Source organism: Oncorhynchus keta, chromosome 25 (genome assembly GCF_023373465.1).
Source record: "Oncorhynchus keta strain PuntledgeMale-10-30-2019 chromosome 25, Oket_V2, whole genome shotgun sequence".
NCBI classification, from domain to species: Eukaryota; Metazoa; Chordata; class Actinopteri; order Salmoniformes; family Salmonidae; genus Oncorhynchus; species Oncorhynchus keta.
This window is the reverse complement of record NC_068445.1, coordinates 20,756,904-20,777,401: the sequence shown is the minus strand read 5'-3', so window position 1 is coordinate 20,777,401 and position 20,498 is coordinate 20,756,904. Positions and strand designations below refer to the sequence as shown.

Here is a 20,498-nt window from a genome sequence, read left to right as displayed (position 1 = left end):
TGTGTGTGTGTGTGTGTGTGTGTGTGTGTGTGTGTGTGTGTGTGTGTGTGTGTGTGTGTGTGTGTGTGTGTGTGTGTGTGTGCGCGTGCGTGCGTGCGTGTGTGTGCGCATGCTTGTTTGTGTGTGTGCGCATGCTTGTTTGTGTGTGTGCGCATGCTTGTTTGTGTGTGTGCGCATGCTTGTTTGTGTGTGTGCGCATGCTTGTTTGTGTGTGTGCGCATGCTTGTTTGTGTGTTCCCTCCCTCAGGAGGGAGTGAGAGGCCTCAGAAAGGGGAGGCGAGTGATGAAGATGAGGATACGGAATACTTTGACGCCATGGAGGACTCCCCTGCCTTTATCACAGTAACAGCCACTGAGAACACACAGCACAGGTCAGTCAGTCTCACCCTGTGGCCTGTACAGTAAAGTCCCTGCCTGGCCGCCCTCTGCTCTTCACATCCATCTAAATGGATCATGGATGTTTAGTTTGGTATTAGTTTGTCTTTAGACTGATTCAGTGTGAATAGACTGTGATGAATACAAAGATGTGATGACTTGATTGTGCCTTGTTGATGGGTTCCGTAGTGTTTGCACCAGAGCATCTGTCAAGCCCAGAGCCATATAGTACACCTCATAATGCCTGTGTAAGACTCATTCCCTCCATCAGCGGCCCAATAAACCACCAGCGCTAAAACGTAATAACATTCTCCCCTCTGTGCTCATAATCTCTCTCTCACACTCACTCACTCACACACTCGCACGTGAACAGCAGACACACACAAACACACACTTGCTTGTACGGTGGCAGTGTTGTCTGTCTGTGACTGCGAGCATCCTCGGTCTGTTTTTAATGAGTGTCTATCTGTCCTGTAATGGCTCTGGCACCATTAACAGCTCAAGATGTTGTCCTCTCTATGATAAAAGATAGCTCGTGCCTCTTACTGCTCCTCTACCAGGGAATTAACCAGTCACAGAAGCCCAGACACTTCTCTGTTTTGGATTCATTCTTTCACCTGCAAAATATGTGGCTCAGTTTTAGAACTTTGTTGCTGCATTTGAATGAGTTGTTTTTTTGCTGTCGTGTTTCTGCGCTATTTTACTTCAACACCCGTCTCACAGGACTCTTTCCCTGTGAAGAAAATAGTGTTTCTATTTTCCAGATACATTCTCTGCTCCTCTCCAGCTCAGACACTTCTATCCACCACTAACAGAACAGCTCAGAGACCGATCACTGCTGAATAGAGCCATCCATCTGTGTCTGTGTGCCTGCCTTCTTCCGTCTGTTTTGGTTATTTTGTGTGTCTTCAGTGTGTGGGTGCATTTGTGTGCAAGCGTGCGTGCACGTGTGTGTGCGTGCGTGTGTGTCTGTTGTTGTTAAGATGATGTTCCTCTTCCAGGTGTTCTCAGAGTAACCTGTGTGGAGCGAGTGGAGGCCATACCAATGATTGGAACCAGGACAATGTGAGTGTGTCTCCTACAAACCGCTCTCAGTAATCATCCACATGCCTGTCGACACACTAGGCTTTTTCACCACCTCACTGTAGTTCCACCCTCGTCACTTTTTGTGAAGCTCTTTGTGTTATTTTAAGCCTGTTTCCAGTTGCTGTTTTCTAGGATCCTGTTAAGGAAATTTGCATATCACAAACTATAACTTGGGCATGTGTTTTTACACACACACACACACACACACACACACACACACACACACACACACACACACACACACACACACACACACACACACACACACACACACACACACACACACACACACACACACACACACACACACACACACACACACACTTGCATGCTTTTACCACACAAATGAACACACACGCTCACAGGTTCTCTTTGTGTGTGTACTCCCTGTGGCCTGTTCCCTCTGCAGTGCTGGAGATGCACAGCTGCTCTCTCTTTCTCTCTCCGTCATTTCTCTGGATCTTAATTACCAGTTAGACATCTGCTCTCCCGATTCCCCCTCATTCTCCTCTCGTATTCCCTCTCTCTTCTCTCTGTGTCACTCTACAAATGGTGACTCACTGTGTCCCTGACAAGCTGTCCATAGTTAAGTTAGTTCTCTTCACAGCGTTCTATGATGTTAACAAATCTAAAGGTAGATGCGTCTCAGTCACCTCTCTCTATCTTTCCCTCTCTCTCTCCCTCCCTCCCATCTCTATCTTATCTTTCCCTCTCCCTCCCTCTCTCTCTCTTTCCCTCCCTGTCTCTCCCTCTCTTTCTCTTTCTCTCTCCCTCTCTATCTTCCCTCTCCCTGTCTCTCCCTCTCTTTCTCTCTCCCTCTCTATCTTCCCGCTACCTGTCTCTCCCGCTCTCTCCCTCCCTCCCTCTCGCTCTCTCCCTCAGGTGTCTCCTAGCTGTAAGGATTCCGGGAAGGAGCTTCAGCCCCTCAGGAGGCGGAGCCACATCCCAGACAAGCCCAACTACTCCCTTAACCTGTGGAGCATCATGAAGAACTGTATCGGCAAGGAGCTCTCCAAGATCCCCATGCCTGTGAGTGTGTGTGGCGTGCTTGTGTCCATATAGTAGAATGAGCCTAGGTGTGAGTATTTGAGAGGTGGAGAGAGCGGCATCCCAATAGTGGGCCATTTGGGCCTCAAATGTGCAAGTCAGTGACAACTCTTGTAACCATAGAAATCTGACTGTCTCTCTGTCGTCTGTCCCTCCCCTGCAGGTGAACTTCAACGAGCCTCTGTCCATGCTGCAGCGGCTGACAGAGGACCTAGAGTACCATGAGCTTCTGGACAAGGCGGCGCGCTGCGAGAGCTCCCTGGAGCAGCTGTGTCTGGTGGCAGCCTTCTCTGTGTCCTCCTACTCCACCACAGTCCACCGCACGGCCAAGCCCTTCAACCCCCTGCTGGGGGAGACCTACGAGCTGGACCGCCTGGACGACTTGGGCTACCGCTCGCTGTGTGAGCAGGTACACACAGAGACAGAGATACAGTACAATATGACGCTGAGACAAACGCACACAAAAACACCAAAAAATACTCCATGTATTTGCAGACGGCACTGTCATTTTGTACCTCTGCTGTAGATACAAGCCATTATACACAACAGTTCCAATCATTGGCATACTAGAAGCCAGAGCAGTGATCTTCCTTTGAATGTGTAAATAACCTTTCCCCCTCACCCCCACTCTGTAGGTGAGCCATCACCCCCCAGCAGCAGCTCACCATGTGATTTCTCAGCGAGGCTGGACCCTCTGGCAGCAAATCACCATATCCAGCAAGTTCCGTGGCAAATACCTCTCCATAATGCCTCTGGGTGCGTTTGCTGAATACATATTCAACATGTACTGATTGCTGTCAACACAATATGAAAATAAATGTCTCATGATGGTGTATGTATGTATATACAGTTGAAGTCAGAAGTTTACTGACAACTTAGGTTGGACTTATTAAAACTAGTTTTTCAACCACTCCACAAATGTCTTGTTAACAAACTATAGTTTTGGCAAGTTGGTTAGGACATCTACTTTGTGCATGACACAAGTCATTTTTCCAACAATTGTTTACAGACAGATTATTTCACTTATAATTAATTCACTGTATCACAATTCCAGTGGGTCAGATGTTTACATACACTAAGTTGACTGTGCCTTAAAACAGCTTGGAAAATTCCAGAAAATTATGTCATGGCTTTAGTAGCTTCTAATAGGCTAATTGACATAATTTGAGTCAATTGGAGGTGTACATGTGGATGTATTTCCAGGCCTACCTTCACTCAGTGCCTCTTTGCTTGACATCATGGGAAAATCAAAAGAAATCAGCCAAGACCTCAGAAAAAATTGTTCATCCTTGGAAACAATTTCCAAACGCCTGAATGTACCACGTTCATCTGTACAAACAATAGTACGCAAGTATAAACACCATGGGACCACGCCGCCCTCATACCGCTCCTAGAGATGAACGTGCTTTGGTGCAAAAAATGCAAATCAATTCCAGAATAACAGCAAAGGACCTTGTGTAGATGCTGGAAAAACAGGTACAAAAGTATCTACATCCACAGTAAAACAAGTCCTATATCGACATAACCTGAAAGGCCGCTCAGCAAGGAAGAAGCCACTGCTCCAAAACCGCCATAAAAAGCCAGACTACGTTTTGCAACTGCACATGGGGACAAAGATCGTACTTTTTAGAGAAATGTCCTCTAGTCTGATGAAACAAAAATGTATCTGTTTGGCCATAATGCCCATCGTTATGTTTGGAGGAAAAGGGGGGATGCTTGCAAGCCGAAGAACACCATCCCAACCGTGAAGCACGGGGGTGTCAGCATCATGTTGTGGGGGTGCTTTGCTGCAGGTGGGACTGGTGCACTTCACAAAATAGATGGCATCATGAGGGAGGAAAATTATGTGGATATATTGAAGCAACATCTAGAGACATTAGTCAGGAAGTTAAAGCTTGGTCGCAATTGGGTCTTCCAAATGGACAATGACCCCAAGCATACTTCCAAAGTTGTGGTAAAATGGCTTAAGGACAACGAAGTCAAGGTATTGCAGTGACCATCACAAAGCCCTGACCTCAATTCTATAGAGGATTTGTTGGCAGGACTGAAAAAGCATGTGTGAGCAAGGAGGCCTACAAACCTGACTCAGTTACACCAGCTCTGCCAGGAGGAATGGGCCAAAATTCACCCAACTTATTGTGGAAGGCTACCCAAAACGTTTGACCCAGGTTGAACAATTTAAAGGCGATGTTACCAAATACTAATTGAGTGTATGTGGATGTATAGGGGGGATGTTTTCTACTGAGATGGGCTAGGGGTCTCTAAGACCCTGATAAATTAGAGATGAATAGATCCCGCAGATTTGATTGATCGATTTCCCATAACATGAAGTCATGAGATTCATTTGAACTATAAAGAATATAATATTGTATGTTTGTGAGCCTAGTGAGATGTAGGTAAGTAATATGTGACAACAGAGTATAAGGCCTAGATTCAATCAGATCAAGCGTTAACTGACGATAGCCCACACTTTCATAGTGGATGTTCTGGCATTGTTGAAGGAGCTGTCAAATCAGTAAGCAGCTGCTCTTGGGATAATTGTCACGAAGCCACACCCACGTTAGAAATAATCAGCTATATAGAAATAATTATTCTCAAATGTAAAAATCATGAAACTAAATAATGAGTGTTTCTATCATCCTAATGGAGGTGTAGATTACATCTCACATTTCACTGTTCTGATTTGTAAACAAGGCTGCATGGGGTTTCTGATTATACGACTCCTTGCAACCAATGGCAACCGCTATGCAGATGTTGGCCAAAGCGGATCTGATTGATTAATGCCCTAAGTGTGTGAGTGCAGGGACTTGGCCTGCATTACCAGGCCAAGTCCCTGCAGGTAGGACTGACCTTGTTTACAAAGGACCCAAAATACGAACCCCAGAATATCAACCACAACACATGTTGCCTTGTTACAGTGTAATGCCATGGTACTAACACTAAGAGAGAATGCAAAGATATCGATTTCATTTTTGTTGTCACTCTTTCTGTGACTGCATTTCATCCCCACCACTCAATCTCTCAATTATATCTCAATGTTCCCTCCTTTTTTCTCCCTTCCCCCTCTTCCCAGGTGCCATTCACCTGCAGTTCCACTCCAGTGAGAACCACTATGTGTGGAGGAAGGTAATCTCCACTGTGCACAACATCATCGTGGGCAAGCTGTGGATTGACCAGGTGTGTCTACTAACTACTTCATGGGGTCTACTTAGTCCCTCAGTGTGTTGGAGGGGTCTGTCTCTTTATCTCTGTAATGTAATCCAGGCCACTGGAATGAGTGTTGTGTAGAGGCAGAGTTCAATCAGAACAGAACAGCATAGCACATGAATAGGCCTGCCTGTGGTCTCTAGGGGTTTCTTCCCCTTTCATCTCGAGTAACGCCCTCCCCTCTCTCTGAGATGACCCAATTCCAGTCTGTAAGTGTCTGTCTGTCTGTAGAACTACTCTGTACTCTATACCAGAGTTTCCCAAACTCTGTCCTGGGGTCCCCCCTGGATGCACATTTTGGTGTTTGCCGTAGCACTACACCACTGATTCAAATCATCCAGGCTTGATGATGATTTGGTTATTTGAATAAGCTGTGTAGTGCTAGTGCCCAAAACCATACCAGTCCCTCACTGGAGGAGGAGGAGGAGGAGGAGAAGGAGGAGGAGAAGGAGGGAGACGTGGGCCAGGGAGTAAACTCTATCATATGGTAGAATATGGCACACTCGCAAACAGCTTCTCATTAACAGTCCCTATAGCACAACTTAGTGTCAAATATATAGAGCTTCATTCTAGAATCAAATGATATCACTGAGGCTGACTGAATGTACAGACCATAGAATCAGGAATTAGAATACTAGAATGGACATGAACCTTTTTTGATGGAATAAAGGTCAACCATTTTGGTCAGGGGGATGGGTAACCATGGTTTCCCAGTGCTGTGATAAGATATTATGTAAAATAATGAATTTGAAGAATGTATCTTCACTGTGTTTGTTAGCTAGCTAGCTTCCAGTCAAACAATCCAATAAATCCACAGTCATACACTGGCTGGAACCTGTTGGTGATAGGACTTAGACAAGTGCTGACATTGTATCATACAATAGCACAATTGAAACATGTATGTGTATACAACCTGTATAAACTTGTTTTATAATTATAGATTATTTTAGATTGACAATCATTCTATAACACAATTTCTGAGATATCACATGCCTTACTTTTATTTTCCTGCATTAGTAAAGTCAGGATTATGCCTCTACTGCCATTCATTCCAATTAGACTGGTTTGGCCAATATGGCTGTAATTTAATAAGATCTCTATGGTACAGGCACTGTTCTGATGCAGCTGTGGAATGTTGAGATGTTCGTGGTTCTTTCTCTCCTTCTGAACTCTGATGATGACTCATCATTTGTTTCTGTATGCGATATGCGTGATTGCTATTGATGCTTACCAGCAATTCTCTCTACTATCCATTCCTCCTCTTTCGTTCTGTCTTTCATCCCATTCTGCCCTCGCTTCTCCCTCTTTCTCTATCCCTCCCACTGTCAATGGGTAGTCGGGGGACATTGAGATAGTCAACCACAGGACCAAGGAGACGTGCCAGCTCAAGTTCTCCCCTTACAGCTATTTCTCCAGGGATGTCCCACGCAAGGTACATGTTCCACCATCACCCTCTAATTAGCCCTGGCTGAAACCTGACTGTGGCATGATGAGCTCGTAGGGTCGGCTGTCACATTGTTGTGTGCTACCCCCTGCTGGATAGTACAAGCAAATGTATCATTTTTGAATGGACTATTCTTTCATAATAGTTGTTTATGATAAACTATAGAGGTATATTGTATTATTTTCTACATAAGGTTTGATACATTTCCTCACCCCCCTCTCTTCTATCTGTGTGTGTGTGTGTTGTCCAGGTGACAGGGGTAGTGTCAGACAGTGGAGGGCAGGCCCACTATATCCTGTCTGGCACGTGGGACGATAAGATCGAGAGCTCCAAGATCGTCCAGAGCAGCAAAGGGGGCAGTGGCTCCGAGGGCAAGCAGAAGACTGTCTACCAGACCCTGTCCCCCAAACTACTGTGGAAGAAATACCCTCTCCCGTAAGCACTGCCCAGCACAACAGTTTATACAGTAACACAGATCACACACTGAGCCTATGATGCACCTTACACAGAAACACTGACTTGTAAAGAATACTACATTACAGAGCAACTCCCCCACTTCCTCCCTAATCCTGTTCTCTCTCTCTCCCTCCATCAGGGATAACGCTGAGAACATGTACTTCTTCTCCTCGCTGGCGCTGACGCTGAATGAGCCGGAGGATGGGGTGGGGCTGACGGACAGCCGGCTGAGACCGGACCAGAGGCTGATGGAAGCGGGGAGATGGGACGAGGCCAACTCTGAGAAACAGAGATTAGAGGAGAAACAGAGAGCTGTGAGGAGGAGGAGAGAGGCAGAGGCCACAGATGCACTGGACAACGGTAAGACATCGAGAAAGTGGGCAGGGTGGAGAGAAAGGTAAAGGTAGAGTTGATAAAGAAAAAGACTGATAGAAAGGGGCTGGGTGGAGAAGTGGGGAGAGAGGACACTTCAGACATTCCAGAAGTAGGGCTGGATTGATTGAGGGATTTCTATAAAGGTATTTTCTTCAGTCACATAACTTTGAATCATTCCTCCAGGTCCCATGACCTTTATGTCAATTATTATGAGAATAACAGTATTACCTGAAGTGAGCCTCACGACAAATGGAGGGGTAATGACAGGTCAAGTAGAGGAAAAGAACAGATTAGGATTGAAGTGAAGAGCTACTGAAGGCTACTAGGGGAAGATTGTAGAGAGAGGACACAACAGACTCTTCTAATCCTGGTAACATTGTTATAGTCCAACACTCTGTGTAGCGCTGTGACCTATTGTAGGCTGTATTTGATGTACCCATGACACGTCTCTCTTTTCCTTCCTCTGTTGGTGGTCAGAGTGTGATTATGATGACTCTGGTGAGTGGGGCTGGCCTGGCCCTGTTGTGCATCACCCTCCCCCACCCCCATATTTTTATGTTGACCCTCCCATTTGTGGTGGAAAAAGTACCCAGTTGTCATACTTAAGTAAAAGTAAAGATACACAATATATACAAAGTATGTGGACACCCCTTCAAATTTGTGGATTTGGCTATTTCAGCCACACCGTTGCTGACAGGTGTATAAAATAGAGCACACAGCCATGCAATCTCCAAAGACAAACAGTGGCAGTAGAATGGCCTTATTGAAGAGCTCAGGGACTTTCAACGTGGCACCGTCATAGGATGCCGCCTTTCCAACAAGTCAATTCTTAAAATTTCTGCCCTGCTAGAGCTACCCCGGTCAACTGTAAGTGCTGTTATTGTGATGTGAAAAAGTCTAGGCGCAACAACGAATCAGCCACGATGTGGTAGGCCACACAAGCTCACGGAACGGGACTGGCGAGTGCTGTAGTGCGTTGCACGTTTTCTGGAGTGATGAATCACGCTTCACCATCTGGCAGTCCGACGGACAAAACGCTACCTGCCCCAATGCATAGCGCCAAATGTAAAGTTTGGTGGAGGAGGAATATTGGTCTGGGGCGGTTTTTCATGGTTCGGGCTAGGCCCCTTAGTTCCAGTGAAGGGAGATCTTAACGCTACAGCATACAATGACATCCTAGACGATTCTGAGGAAGGCCCTTTCCTGTTTCACTATGACAGTACCCCCATGCACAAAGCGAGGTCATACAGAAATGGTTTGTCGAGATCGGTGTAAGAACTTGACTGGCCTGCACAGAGCCCTTACCTTAACCCCATCGAACACCTCTGGGATGAATTTGAACGCTGCGAATAGGGCCTAATCGCCCAACATCAGTGCCCGACCGAACTAATGCTCTTGGGGCTGAATGGAAGCAAGTCTATGCCGCAATGTTCCAACATCTAGTGGAAAGCCTTCCCAGCTGAGTGGAGGCTGTTATAGCAGAAAAGGGGGTGCAACTCTATATTAATGATTTTGGAATAAGATGTTCATCGAGCAAGTGTCCACATACTTTTTGTAGTGTACCTTAATAGAAGATGACTCAAGTAAAAGTGAATGTCACCCAGTAATATACTACTTGAGTAAAAGTGTAATAGTATCTGGTTTAAAATGTACAGCGGTGGAAAAAGTACTTCATTTTCATAAATGAGTCAAAGTAAAAGCTAGACATCAAATTCCTTATTTTCGGCAAACTAGATGGCACGATTGTCTCTTTAAAAAAAACATTTTATTTTTAAAGAGAGCCAGGGGCACAGTCCAACTCTCAGACATAATATACAAAGTATTTGTGTTTAGTCCACCAGATCAGAGACAGTAGGGATGACAAGGCGTTCTATTGATAGGTGTGTGAATTGGACCATATTGATGTCCTCCTGCCTGAGCATTCTAAATGTAACAAGTACTTTCAGGCATCAGGGAAAATGTATGGGAGTAAAAAGCACATATTTTCTTTCGGAATGTAGTGGAGTAAAAGTGGTAAAGTACAGATCCCCCAAAAAACGACTTCAGTAGTACTTCAAAGTATTTTTTACTTAGTTACGTTATGCCACTGCTGTGTGGTTATGACAGCGTTCCAGGTTGTCTTTTTTGCAGTCACGCTGCACATCTCAGATCAAATCAAATGTATTTATAAAACCCTTTTTATATATATATAATATATAAAAAAATATATATATCAGCAAATGTCAGAAAGTGAAAGAAACCCAGCCTAAAAACCCAAACAGCAAGCAATGCAGATGTAGAAGCACAGTTGCTAGGAAAAACTCTCTAGAAAGGCTGGAACCTAGGGAGAAACCTACAGAGGGACCAGGCTCTGAGGGGTGGTCAGTCCTCTTCTGGCTGTGCGAAGGGGAGATTATAAGAGTACATGGCCATTTAAGACCAGGTTGTTGTTCAACATGTTCAAACGTTCATAGATGACCAGCAGGGTCAAATAATAATCACAGTGTATGTAGAGGGTGCACCAGGTCAGTATCTAAGAAGTAAATGTCAGTTGGCTTTTCATAGCCAAGCATTCAGAGGTCGAGACAGCGGGTGCGGTAGGCAGAACAATTGAAACTGGAGCAGCAGCAGAACCAGGTGGACTGGGGACAGCCAGGAGTCGTCAGGCCAGAAAGTCCTGAGGCATGGTCCAAGGGCTCTGGTCCTCTAGGGGGGGAGAGAGAGAGAGAATTAGGGGGAGCATACTTAAATTCACACAGGACACCAGATAAGACAGGATAATTACACCAGATATAACAGACTGACCCTAGCCCCCAGCCACATAGACTATTGCAGCAAAGATACTGAGACAGTTGGGGTTGGGGGACACTGTGGCCCCATCTGACGATACCCTCGGAAAGGGCCAACCAGGCAGGATATAACCCCAGCTAATTTGCCAAAGCACTGTCCCCAGTACACAGCCCCCACACCACTAGAGGGATATCAACAGACCACCAACTCACTACCCTGAGACAAGGCTGAGTATAGCCCACAAAGATCTCCTCTACTATACGAGCCCAAAGGGGGCACAAAACCAGACAGGAAGATCATGTCTGTGACTAAACCCACTCAACTGATGCACCCCTCATAGGGACGGCAACAAAGTGACTCAGCCCCCGTAGTAGAGTCAGAGGCAGAGAATCCCAGTGGCGAGAGGGGAGGCGGCCAGGCAGAGACAGCAAGGGCAGTTCGTTACTCCAGTGCCTTGTCATTCACCTTCACACCCCTGGGCCAGACTACACTTAGAGATGAGTCTTCAGTAAAGACTTAAAGGTTGAGACCGAGTCTGCGTCTCTCACATGGATAGGTAGACCATTCAATAAAAATGTAGCTCTATAGGAGAAAGCCCTACCTCCAGCTGTTTGCTTAGACATTCTAGGGACAATAAGGAGGCCTGCGTCTTGTGACCGTAGCGTACGTGTAGGTACAGCTGAAGTCAGAAGTTTACATACACTTAGGTTGGAGTCATTAAAACTTTTTTTTCAACCACTCCACAAATTTCTTGTTAACAAGCTATAGTTTTGGCAAGTCGGTTAGGACATCTACTTTGTGCATGACACAAGTCGTTTTTCCAACAGATTATTTCACTTATAATTCACTGTCTCACAATTCCAGTGGGTCAAAGGCTTATGTACACTAAGTTATAAGTGAAATACCACTAGGCGGCAGCGTAGCCTAGTGGTTAGAGCGTTGGACTAGTAACCTGGAAGGTTGCGAGTTCAAACCCCCAAGCTGACAAGGTACAAATCTGTCGTTCTGCCCCTGAACAGGCAGTTAACCCACTGTTCCCAGGCCGTCATTGAAAATAAAGGTAAAATTAAATTAAAATACAGTAAGTTAAACAGCTTGGAAAAATCCAGAAAATGATGTCATGGCTTTGGAAGCTTCTGATAGACTAATTGACATCATTTGAGTAAATTGGAGGTGTACCTGGCTACCTTCAAACCTCTTTGCTTGACATCATGGGAAAATCAAAAGAAATCAGCCAAGACCTCAGAAAAAATTGTTCATCCTTGGAAACGTTCATCTGTACAATGACAGTCTGTACAGTCTGGTTCATCCTTGGGAGCAATTTCCAAATGGCTGAACGTACCATGTTCATCTGTACAAACAGCTGCACATGGGGACGTAGATCGTACTTTTTGGAGAAATGTCCTCTGGTCTGATGAAACAAAAATAGGACTATTTGGCCATAATGACCATCGTTATGCTTGGAGGAAACAGGGGAAGGCTTGCAAGCCGAAGAACACCATCCCAACCATTAAGCCCGGGGGTGGCAGCATCATGTTGTGGGGGTGTTTTGCTGCAGGAGGGACTGGTGCACTTCACAAAATAGATGGCATCAGGAGGAATTGAAAATGTTGCTTCAATATATACACATCATCTCAAAACATCAGTCAGGATGTTAAAGCTTGGTCGCAAATGGGTCTTCCAAATAGACATTGACCCCAAGCATACTTCCAAAGTTGTGGCAAAATGGCTTAAGGACAACGAAGTCAAGGTATTGGAGTGGCCATCACAAAGCCCTGACCTCAATCCTATAGAGGACGTGTGGGCAAAAGTGAAAAAGCGTGTGTGAACAAGGAGGCCTACAAACCTGACTCAGTTACACCAGCTCTGTCAGGAGGAATGGGCCAAAATTCACCCAATTTATTGTGGGAAGCATGTGGAAGGCTACCCAAAACGTTTGACCCAAGTTAAACTATTTAAAGGCAATGCTACCAAATACTAATTGAGTGTATGTAAACTTCTGACCCACTGGGAATGTGATGAAACAAATAAAAGCTTAAATAAATAATTCTCTCTACTATTATTCTGACATTTAACATCCTTAAAATAAAGTGGTGATCCTAACCTAAGACGGAATTTTTACTAGGATTAAATGTCAGGAATTGCAAAAAACTGAGTCTAAATGTAATTGGCTAAAGTGTATGTAAACTTCTGACTTCAACTGTATGTATGGCAGGACCAAATCGGAGAGATAGGTAGGAGCAAGTCCATGTAATGCTTTGTAGGTTCGCAGTAAAAACCTGGAAATCAGCCCTTGTCTTAACAGGAAGCCAGTGTAGAGGTTAGCACTGGAAGAATATGATCAAATGTTGGGCTTCTAGTCAAGATTCTAGCAGCAGTTTTTAGCACTAACTGAAGTTTATTTAGTGCTTTATCCGGGTAGCTGGAGAATCGAGCATTGCAGTAGTCTAATCTAGAAGTGATGAAAGCATGGATTAGCTCTTCTGCATCATTTTTGCACAAAAAGCTTCAGAATTTTGCAAAGTTACAAATATGGAAAAAGCTGATAATCATGACTGCAATAAAGATGACCTGGAAGGCGTTCTTTGTATGGGGTCTGCATGCTGACTGCTTCTCCCTTGTACCCACTGGTCCAGACTATGACCCGGTGCTGCTGCCATATGCCCTTTTCATTCAGACTTGACTTGGCCTTACTATGCCTGTACTGTTTCAGACAGACATAGAGGTGTCTAATGTGTGGGACTGACAGTAAACCATACAGAATAACTCCCCGAGCCCTTAATTTGAGTGACGCTTGTGTCTCTTCCCCAGGTCGAGAGTATGAGGGCTTCCAGCCACAGTGGTTCCACAAGAGGAAGAACGCCATCACTGGGGAGACAACCTTTGTGTACAAGGGTGGATACTGGGAGGCTAAGGACAGTCAGGACTGGAGTATGTGCTCTGAAATCTTCTAAGCCGAGACCAGACCCATCCTACCCAATCACTGGACCCACCCAGGCCCAGGAGACTGCTCCACCACTGGCCCTGGATGAATGGGGGTCTGGGTCTGGATGTGGACCTCTGTGTGCATGAGAATGTGAATGTCTCACACACTCACAACACAGTGTACCTCCCCATGTACACACAGAGGTCATATTTTTTACAGAGTCAAGGGAGAGAAGGGACCTTTTCTAGATCCTACCCTGACCTAACACTGAGCTGTGTGGGGGTGTGTGAGAGAGATGGGAGATTGAATACCATAGAAAAGGGGCCCCATAGAGACTTCCAAAAGAATCAGGTGCTCCACACACGCTACCCACAATGCACCTTTCCTCTGCTCAGCACATCTGTTTCTAGGGGTTTTAGTGATTGAACAGCAACCCATCTAAATCAGTTCTCCTCTCCTCCACTTGTATACTGGGATGAGATGAAGTCCATCCTGTCTAACGGACAGATGGACGGACAGACAGAGAGACAAAAATAATGCTTCAGAAGTTTATAGAAAGACAGTGTATGTATGTATGTAATAATCTGTGTATATATATATATATATATATATATATATATATATATATATATATATATATATATATACACACAAACTACCAGTCAAAAGTTTGGACACACCTACTCAATAAAGGGTTTTTCTTTATGTTTTACTATTTTCTACATTGTAAAATAATAGTGAAGACATCAAAACAATGAAATAAGACATATGGTATCATGTAGTAACCAAAAAAGGGTTAAACAAATCCAAATATATTTGAGATTTGAGATTCTTCAAAGTAGCCTTTGCCTTGATGACAGCTTTGTACACTCTTGGCGTTCTCTCAAACAGCTTCACCTGGAATGCTTTTCCAACAGTCTTGAAGGAGTTCCCACACGCTGAGCATTTGTTGGCTGCTTTTCCTTCACTCTGCGTTTCAACTCATCTCAAACCATCTCAATTGGGTTGAGGTCGGGTGATTGTGGAGGCCAGGTCATCTGATGCAGCACTCCAACACTCTTCTTGGTCAAATAGCCCTTACACAGCCTGGAGGTGTGTTTTGGGTCATTGTCCTTTTGAAAAGGAAATGATAGTCCCACTAAGCCCAAACCAGATGGGATGGCGTATCGCTGCAGAAAGCTGTGGTAGCCGTGCTGGTTAAGTGTGCCTTGAATTCTAAATAAATGACAGTGTCACCAGCAAATCACCCCCACGCCATCACACCACCTCATCCATGCTTTACAGTGGGAACCACAAATGCAGAGATCATCTGTTCACCTACTCTGCGTCTCACAAAGACAGCGGTTGGAACCAAAAATTGCAAATTTGTACTCATCAGACCAATGGACAGATCTAATGCCCATTGCTCATGTTTCTTGGTCCAAGCAAGTCTCTTCTTCTTATTGGTGTCCTTTAGTAGTGGTTTCTTTGCAGCAACTCAACCATGAAGGCCTGATGCACACAGTCTCCTCTGAACAGTTGATGTTGAGATGTGTCTGTTACTTGAACTCAATTATTTATTTGGGTTGCAATCTGTTAATTCGAATGAATTTATCCTCTGCAGCAGAGGTAACTCCGGGTCTTTCTTTCCTGTGGCGGTCCTCATGAGAGCCAGTTTCATCATAGCGCTTGAGGATTTTTGCAACTGCACTTGAAGAAACTTTCAAAGTTCTTGAAATTTTCCAGATCGATTGGCCTTCGTGTCTTAAAGTAATGGTGGACTGTCGTTTCTCTTTTCTTATTTGATCTTTCCATAATATGAACTTGGTATTTTACCAAATAGGACTGTCTTCTGTATACCACCCCTACCATGTCACAACACAACTGATTGGCTCAAACGCATTAAGAAGGAAAGAAAGTCCATAAATGTACTTTTAACAAGGCACACCTGTTAATTGAAATGCATTCCAGGTGACTACCTTATGAAGCTGGTTGAGAGAATGCCAAGACTGTGCAAAGCTGTCATTGAGGCAAAGGGTGGCTACTTTGAAGAATCTGAAATATATATATATATGGATTTGTTTAACACTTTTGGTTACTACATGATTCCATATGTGTTATTTCATAGCTTTGATGTCTTCACTATTATTCAATGTAGAAAATACACACACACACACACACACATATATATATAACGATACCCATTTTAGCCATTTATATATTTATTTTTAGGAACTCAGTCAGGGTCTCAATTTACTAATGAGATAAATAATAGTAGAATACACCAGGTGCAATTTCAAAATGTGGTTGTGCATCAGCAGTTTTTAACTTTTTATGTCAGTCACTGACAGTCACTCAATTAGCCATGTCAGCTAGCAATTTTAGATAGATAGCTGGCTAGACAAGCTACCAAACTTATAGTAATCATGGTCGAATACTGACTGGGCACACAAGGCATTTGCCCAGGGGCCCTGACTTCCAAGGGGCCCCCCATTTGATTTTGTTAGTCTCACTCATTCTCACTCAGATATCATATTAACATGGCATTCAAACTGAAAAGATTTCTATCCACCCCATGGCAAAATGGGTAGAATTGCTTGAAATGTGCTGTTAAACTGCAACATTTTCTCTCTGCCCCATGGGAAAATGTGTAGAATTGCAGGAAATTAACTTTAAAAAGAACATTTGTCTCTTCACCGTTAAGTGGGGGATAGGGCTGGGCGATATATCGAATTAATTAGATTAATTTGAATGTATGTTTTTGCGCAATATTCCAAATGCCTGTATCACAAGAATATTTTTTGATTTTATGAGCGTTTATGTCCGCTTGTTCTCATCTCTTTCTGGTCTCGTCTCCTTCACTCCTGTGCTGTGTGCGTGCACCTTCCCATTTACACCAGAGTACTGGATAGAATGATGAAATGCTCATGTCTCCGCCCTGACAATGGGATTAGTTTTTGCAAAGGCAGGAAGGCAGGCGACAAGCTTAGGTCCAAAATAAGACCATAGAACCGCATTTTCTTTGGGAGGACCGATTTTGGCGAGAGCGAAAACTCTTGCTTCGCCTCTTCCTCTCTGTTTACACACACACACGCACACGCACACACACACACATACCAAGACCCTCCCCTTTCCACTTACAACAAAGCTGAGAGATCACTAATTCCTCTCTGACAAGAGGTTTCAACTCGCTATATGCATTTGAGCTTTGGTCCCACAAAATCGATCATATGGACACAGAAACACATTGGGACATAATTGTACTGTAATAGAGGACACGTTAACATTTCTAATCATACCCTTTTTATGTCTCAAATATTCAAATTGATCGCAGCGCAATCACTACTAAAACAGGAGTATCAATGAACATTGATTCTGGAAAATGAATGCTCAGTTTGCCGTGCGGTATCACGTTCCACTAGTAGCATTTTAGCCAAAGACTGTTATACTAGCTGTCTAGTCTATGCTTAATGCACATTTATAAAACACAAAACGCAATTATATAAGGAATGGGCAACTCGTTTTCATTCGGGGAAATACGGTAGGCCACTTGATTTCAACAAAGTGGGCAGGCTAGCATGCTGTTCAAATGAAAGGGTGTGCTCATAACAGTTCAACTGTTATGCCTTGTTAGCTAGCAAATATATCCAAGTTTGCTAAACTTAATAGATTAAGATTAGCTGGCTACTCACTAGCACGTGCTTATGAGACCTGTGTTAGTTTTCGATAATGCCTGCTACAAGAAGTTAGTCATTTAGTGGATGTGCGTTATGCATGGTTCTGGTTAAATTTGTAACGAAAATGCCATTTTCATAGACCGACTTGAAAGCCAGAGAAGTGATTCTTGCAAAAAAACTGATTTAAACTATTTTGATCAAATAATTCAATTATTAGTGGGTCTTATAGTTGTGAAAGACTTTATATATTTAGCCTGGGTATAATATCACAAGCCCTGAATTAATTTGATTATTGCTGACTGTTTGAAATGCAGTGTATTTGACCCAACCAAATCTCTCTTATGGCCCCCAAAAGGTTGGACATTTATTTTGACCCCTATTTTATTAACTGGTATTGAGAATGTGCAGTAGGTACAGACTCCAAAGCTTCAATTACTTCTCCATCTATGTCTGTGCCTGGTAAACAACTTAAATGCACTCTGTTCTTTTCTCTATTGCAGGAGGAACCAGGTTTAGACCTACATTGCCCTGAAAAAGTATTTTCCCCTTTCAAATTGTCTCTACTTTTGCATAGTTTTGATACAGAATGTAATCAGATCTTCAACCAAAACCTAATATTAGATAAAGGGAACCTGAGTTAACAAATAACACAACAATTACATACTCATTTCATTAAACAAAGTTTAAGGTGCAACATCCAATGCCCCTGTGTGAAAAAGTAATTGCCCCCTTACACTCAATAACTGGTTGTGCCACCTTAAGCTGCAATGACTCCAACCAATTACTTCCTGTAGTTGTTCATCAGTCTCTCACGTCGCTGTGGAGGAGTTTTGGCCCATCCTTCCATGCAGAACTGCTGTAACTCAGCGAAATTTGTGGATTTTCAAGCATGAACTGCCACAACATCCAAAAAGTTATACCTTTTAATCATCTGCCCATAGTACATTCTTCGAAGATTCCTGTTGATCAGGTGCTTTTTGGCACGACATATGTCCCATTATGCCTGGCGGAAACCAAACACTGCATTCCACAGCAAGAACCTCATACCAATGGTCAAGCATGGTGGTGGTAGTGTGATAGTTTGGGGATGCTTTGCTGCCTCAGGACCTGATCGACTTGCCTTAATAGAAGGAACCATGAATTTTGCTCTCTATCAGAGAATTCTACAGAAGAATGTCATGCAGCAAGACAATGAATGATCCGAAAGACACAATCAAATCTACATGAAAATAGCTCAAAAAATGTAATAAAAAACATTGATGTTTTGGAAAGACCTAGTCAAAGTCCAGACCTAATCCCAATTGAGATGTTGTGGTAGGACTTGAAACGAGCAGTTCAAGCTTGAAAACCCACAAATGTCGCTGAGTTAAAGCAGTTCTGCATGCAAGAGTGGGCCAAAGCTCCTCCACAGCGACGTGAGAGACTGATGAACAACTACAGGAAGTGTTTGGTTGGAGTCAGTGCAGCTAAAGGTGGCACAACCAGTTATTGAGTGTAAGGGGGCAATTACTTTTCCACACAGGGAAATTGGGTGTTGCATAACTTTAATTAAATACATAAAATAAGCATTCATTTGTTATTTATAAACTTGGGTTTTGGTTGAAGATCTGATAACATTCTGTATCAAAAATAGAGAAAATCAGAAAGGGGGCAAATACTTCTTCACGGCTCTGTACATACAGTATAACCATATTAGATGTTGAGTGACATGGTCCCAAGGCTGCTTCCTTTGTTGTTAGCAGCAGCTATAGGGACTGTGATAGTTAAATACATGTAACCTTTATTTAACTAGGCAAATATAATAATGTAAACAGTTGATTGAGGCCCGTATTGAACGACCTGTCTGGAGTTGCTCTCGGACGGAGTTCATTCAGAGAGAACCACACAACCAGAGTACTTTTCCTCACACAAACTAGGTATGTTATGATATATTACCATCCAAACACTGTCCCATTTTCACTCCACTGGTAATTGAAGCTGTATCTATGGAGGTAAATGAGCACTTTTCACTGTAGGTTTCCACAGCCTAATCCATATCTGTGTTGATGTTGAGGAGTCTTCAGCCTGTGCACTGCACACACCCAGTCCTTTGGTGCTTTACCATTGAAACACATATAACACTTATATCGTGCAGTGAGTCATTTACAGGATATAAAGGGTATTGTAGCTAGAACCTACACACCAATTACTCATCCCTAAAACTAATCCATCATCCCACACATTAATATCTAGACAGAGTGTGAATTCTACACCACGGTGTATAGTTCTACAGCCTACATGACAGATCAGTCTGCTCTGGACCTGTAGATGCATTTATACAGAACTGTCTGATGTTGCTATAGCGCTGAAGAAAGCCCATGGTGGCTACTGACAGCATATTGGCATCTTACTACAGACAGACAGCATGCTGCTCAGGCCTTCCATAGCACACCACTATTCAGTGAGCTGCAGCCAGGGAGGGCTGCTAGTGGGGACACTGACTCCCAGGCACTGATCCAGGTTCACCTGAGCTTAAACCTGGTCCTGAATCCCAGTGTTGAAGAGCTGTGGACAGGCTGATCTGGGATCAGCTGGTGAAGACACTGTCAGTCTTTTGCCTTTAAGAAACTGAATAAGGGAGAAGTCCCCTGACTTGTGCACTTCATGTCTTAGGGGAGATGATTATTTTGTAATTACTGTTAGGAATGTAGAATTTGGGCTGGAAGTATTGTACCCACTGTCTGGCCTTCTGTGTGTATATTTTGTGATAAGATAATACCAAGACAATAATATGATTATAAAACGAAGAGTTATAATAATCTGAATAATAAGTTGTGTGTAGTTGAAATCTGAAGATTTAATTAAAATGTACTGTAAAATGTACCTTTTAATCCAAATTGATCCAGCCAGTTAGAAGTTGATTCTAACTAGTGCCCACGGTTTGGTTGCATATTTAATGTTTTATATTAAAAGAGACTTACTTACACACTGAACATAATTTTTATACAAAGTTATTGATACTGGCATAGTGTTTACTTGGTTTAGATTTAAAGTTCACAAACAAACAATCACATTCTGATGTGGCCCTTAAGGTTTCTGAGGGCAGCTACAGGGATCTGGCATGTGCTCTGGAGGACAGTGGAAGACTCACAGAATACCATTCTCAACCCAACATATT

General features: G+C 43.5%; 1 protein-coding gene across 3 annotated transcripts in view; it reads left to right on the top strand.

Moving 5' to 3' along the window:
* Positions 1-16,482, top strand: part of LOC118358390 (oxysterol-binding protein 2-like) — a 98,953-nt gene extending 82,471 nt beyond the window's left edge. For all 3 annotated transcript variants that reach the window (XM_052478853.1, XM_052478854.1, XM_052478855.1), the window contains 10 exons: positions 248-371; positions 1,377-1,440; positions 2,344-2,490; positions 2,672-2,917; positions 3,144-3,264; positions 5,582-5,685; positions 7,052-7,147; positions 7,410-7,594; positions 7,755-7,975; positions 13,571-16,482. In XM_052478853.1, the coding sequence (XP_052334813.1) occupies positions 248-371; positions 1,377-1,440; positions 2,344-2,490; positions 2,672-2,917; positions 3,144-3,264; positions 5,582-5,685; positions 7,052-7,147; positions 7,410-7,594; positions 7,755-7,975; positions 13,571-13,713 (1,451 nt within the window). In that variant the 3' untranslated portion in view covers positions 13,714-16,482. The remainder of the gene's footprint in view (positions 1-247; positions 372-1,376; positions 1,441-2,343; positions 2,491-2,671; positions 2,918-3,143; positions 3,265-5,581; positions 5,686-7,051; positions 7,148-7,409; positions 7,595-7,754; positions 7,976-13,570) is intronic.
* Positions 16,483-20,498: the final 4,016 nt, after the last annotated feature.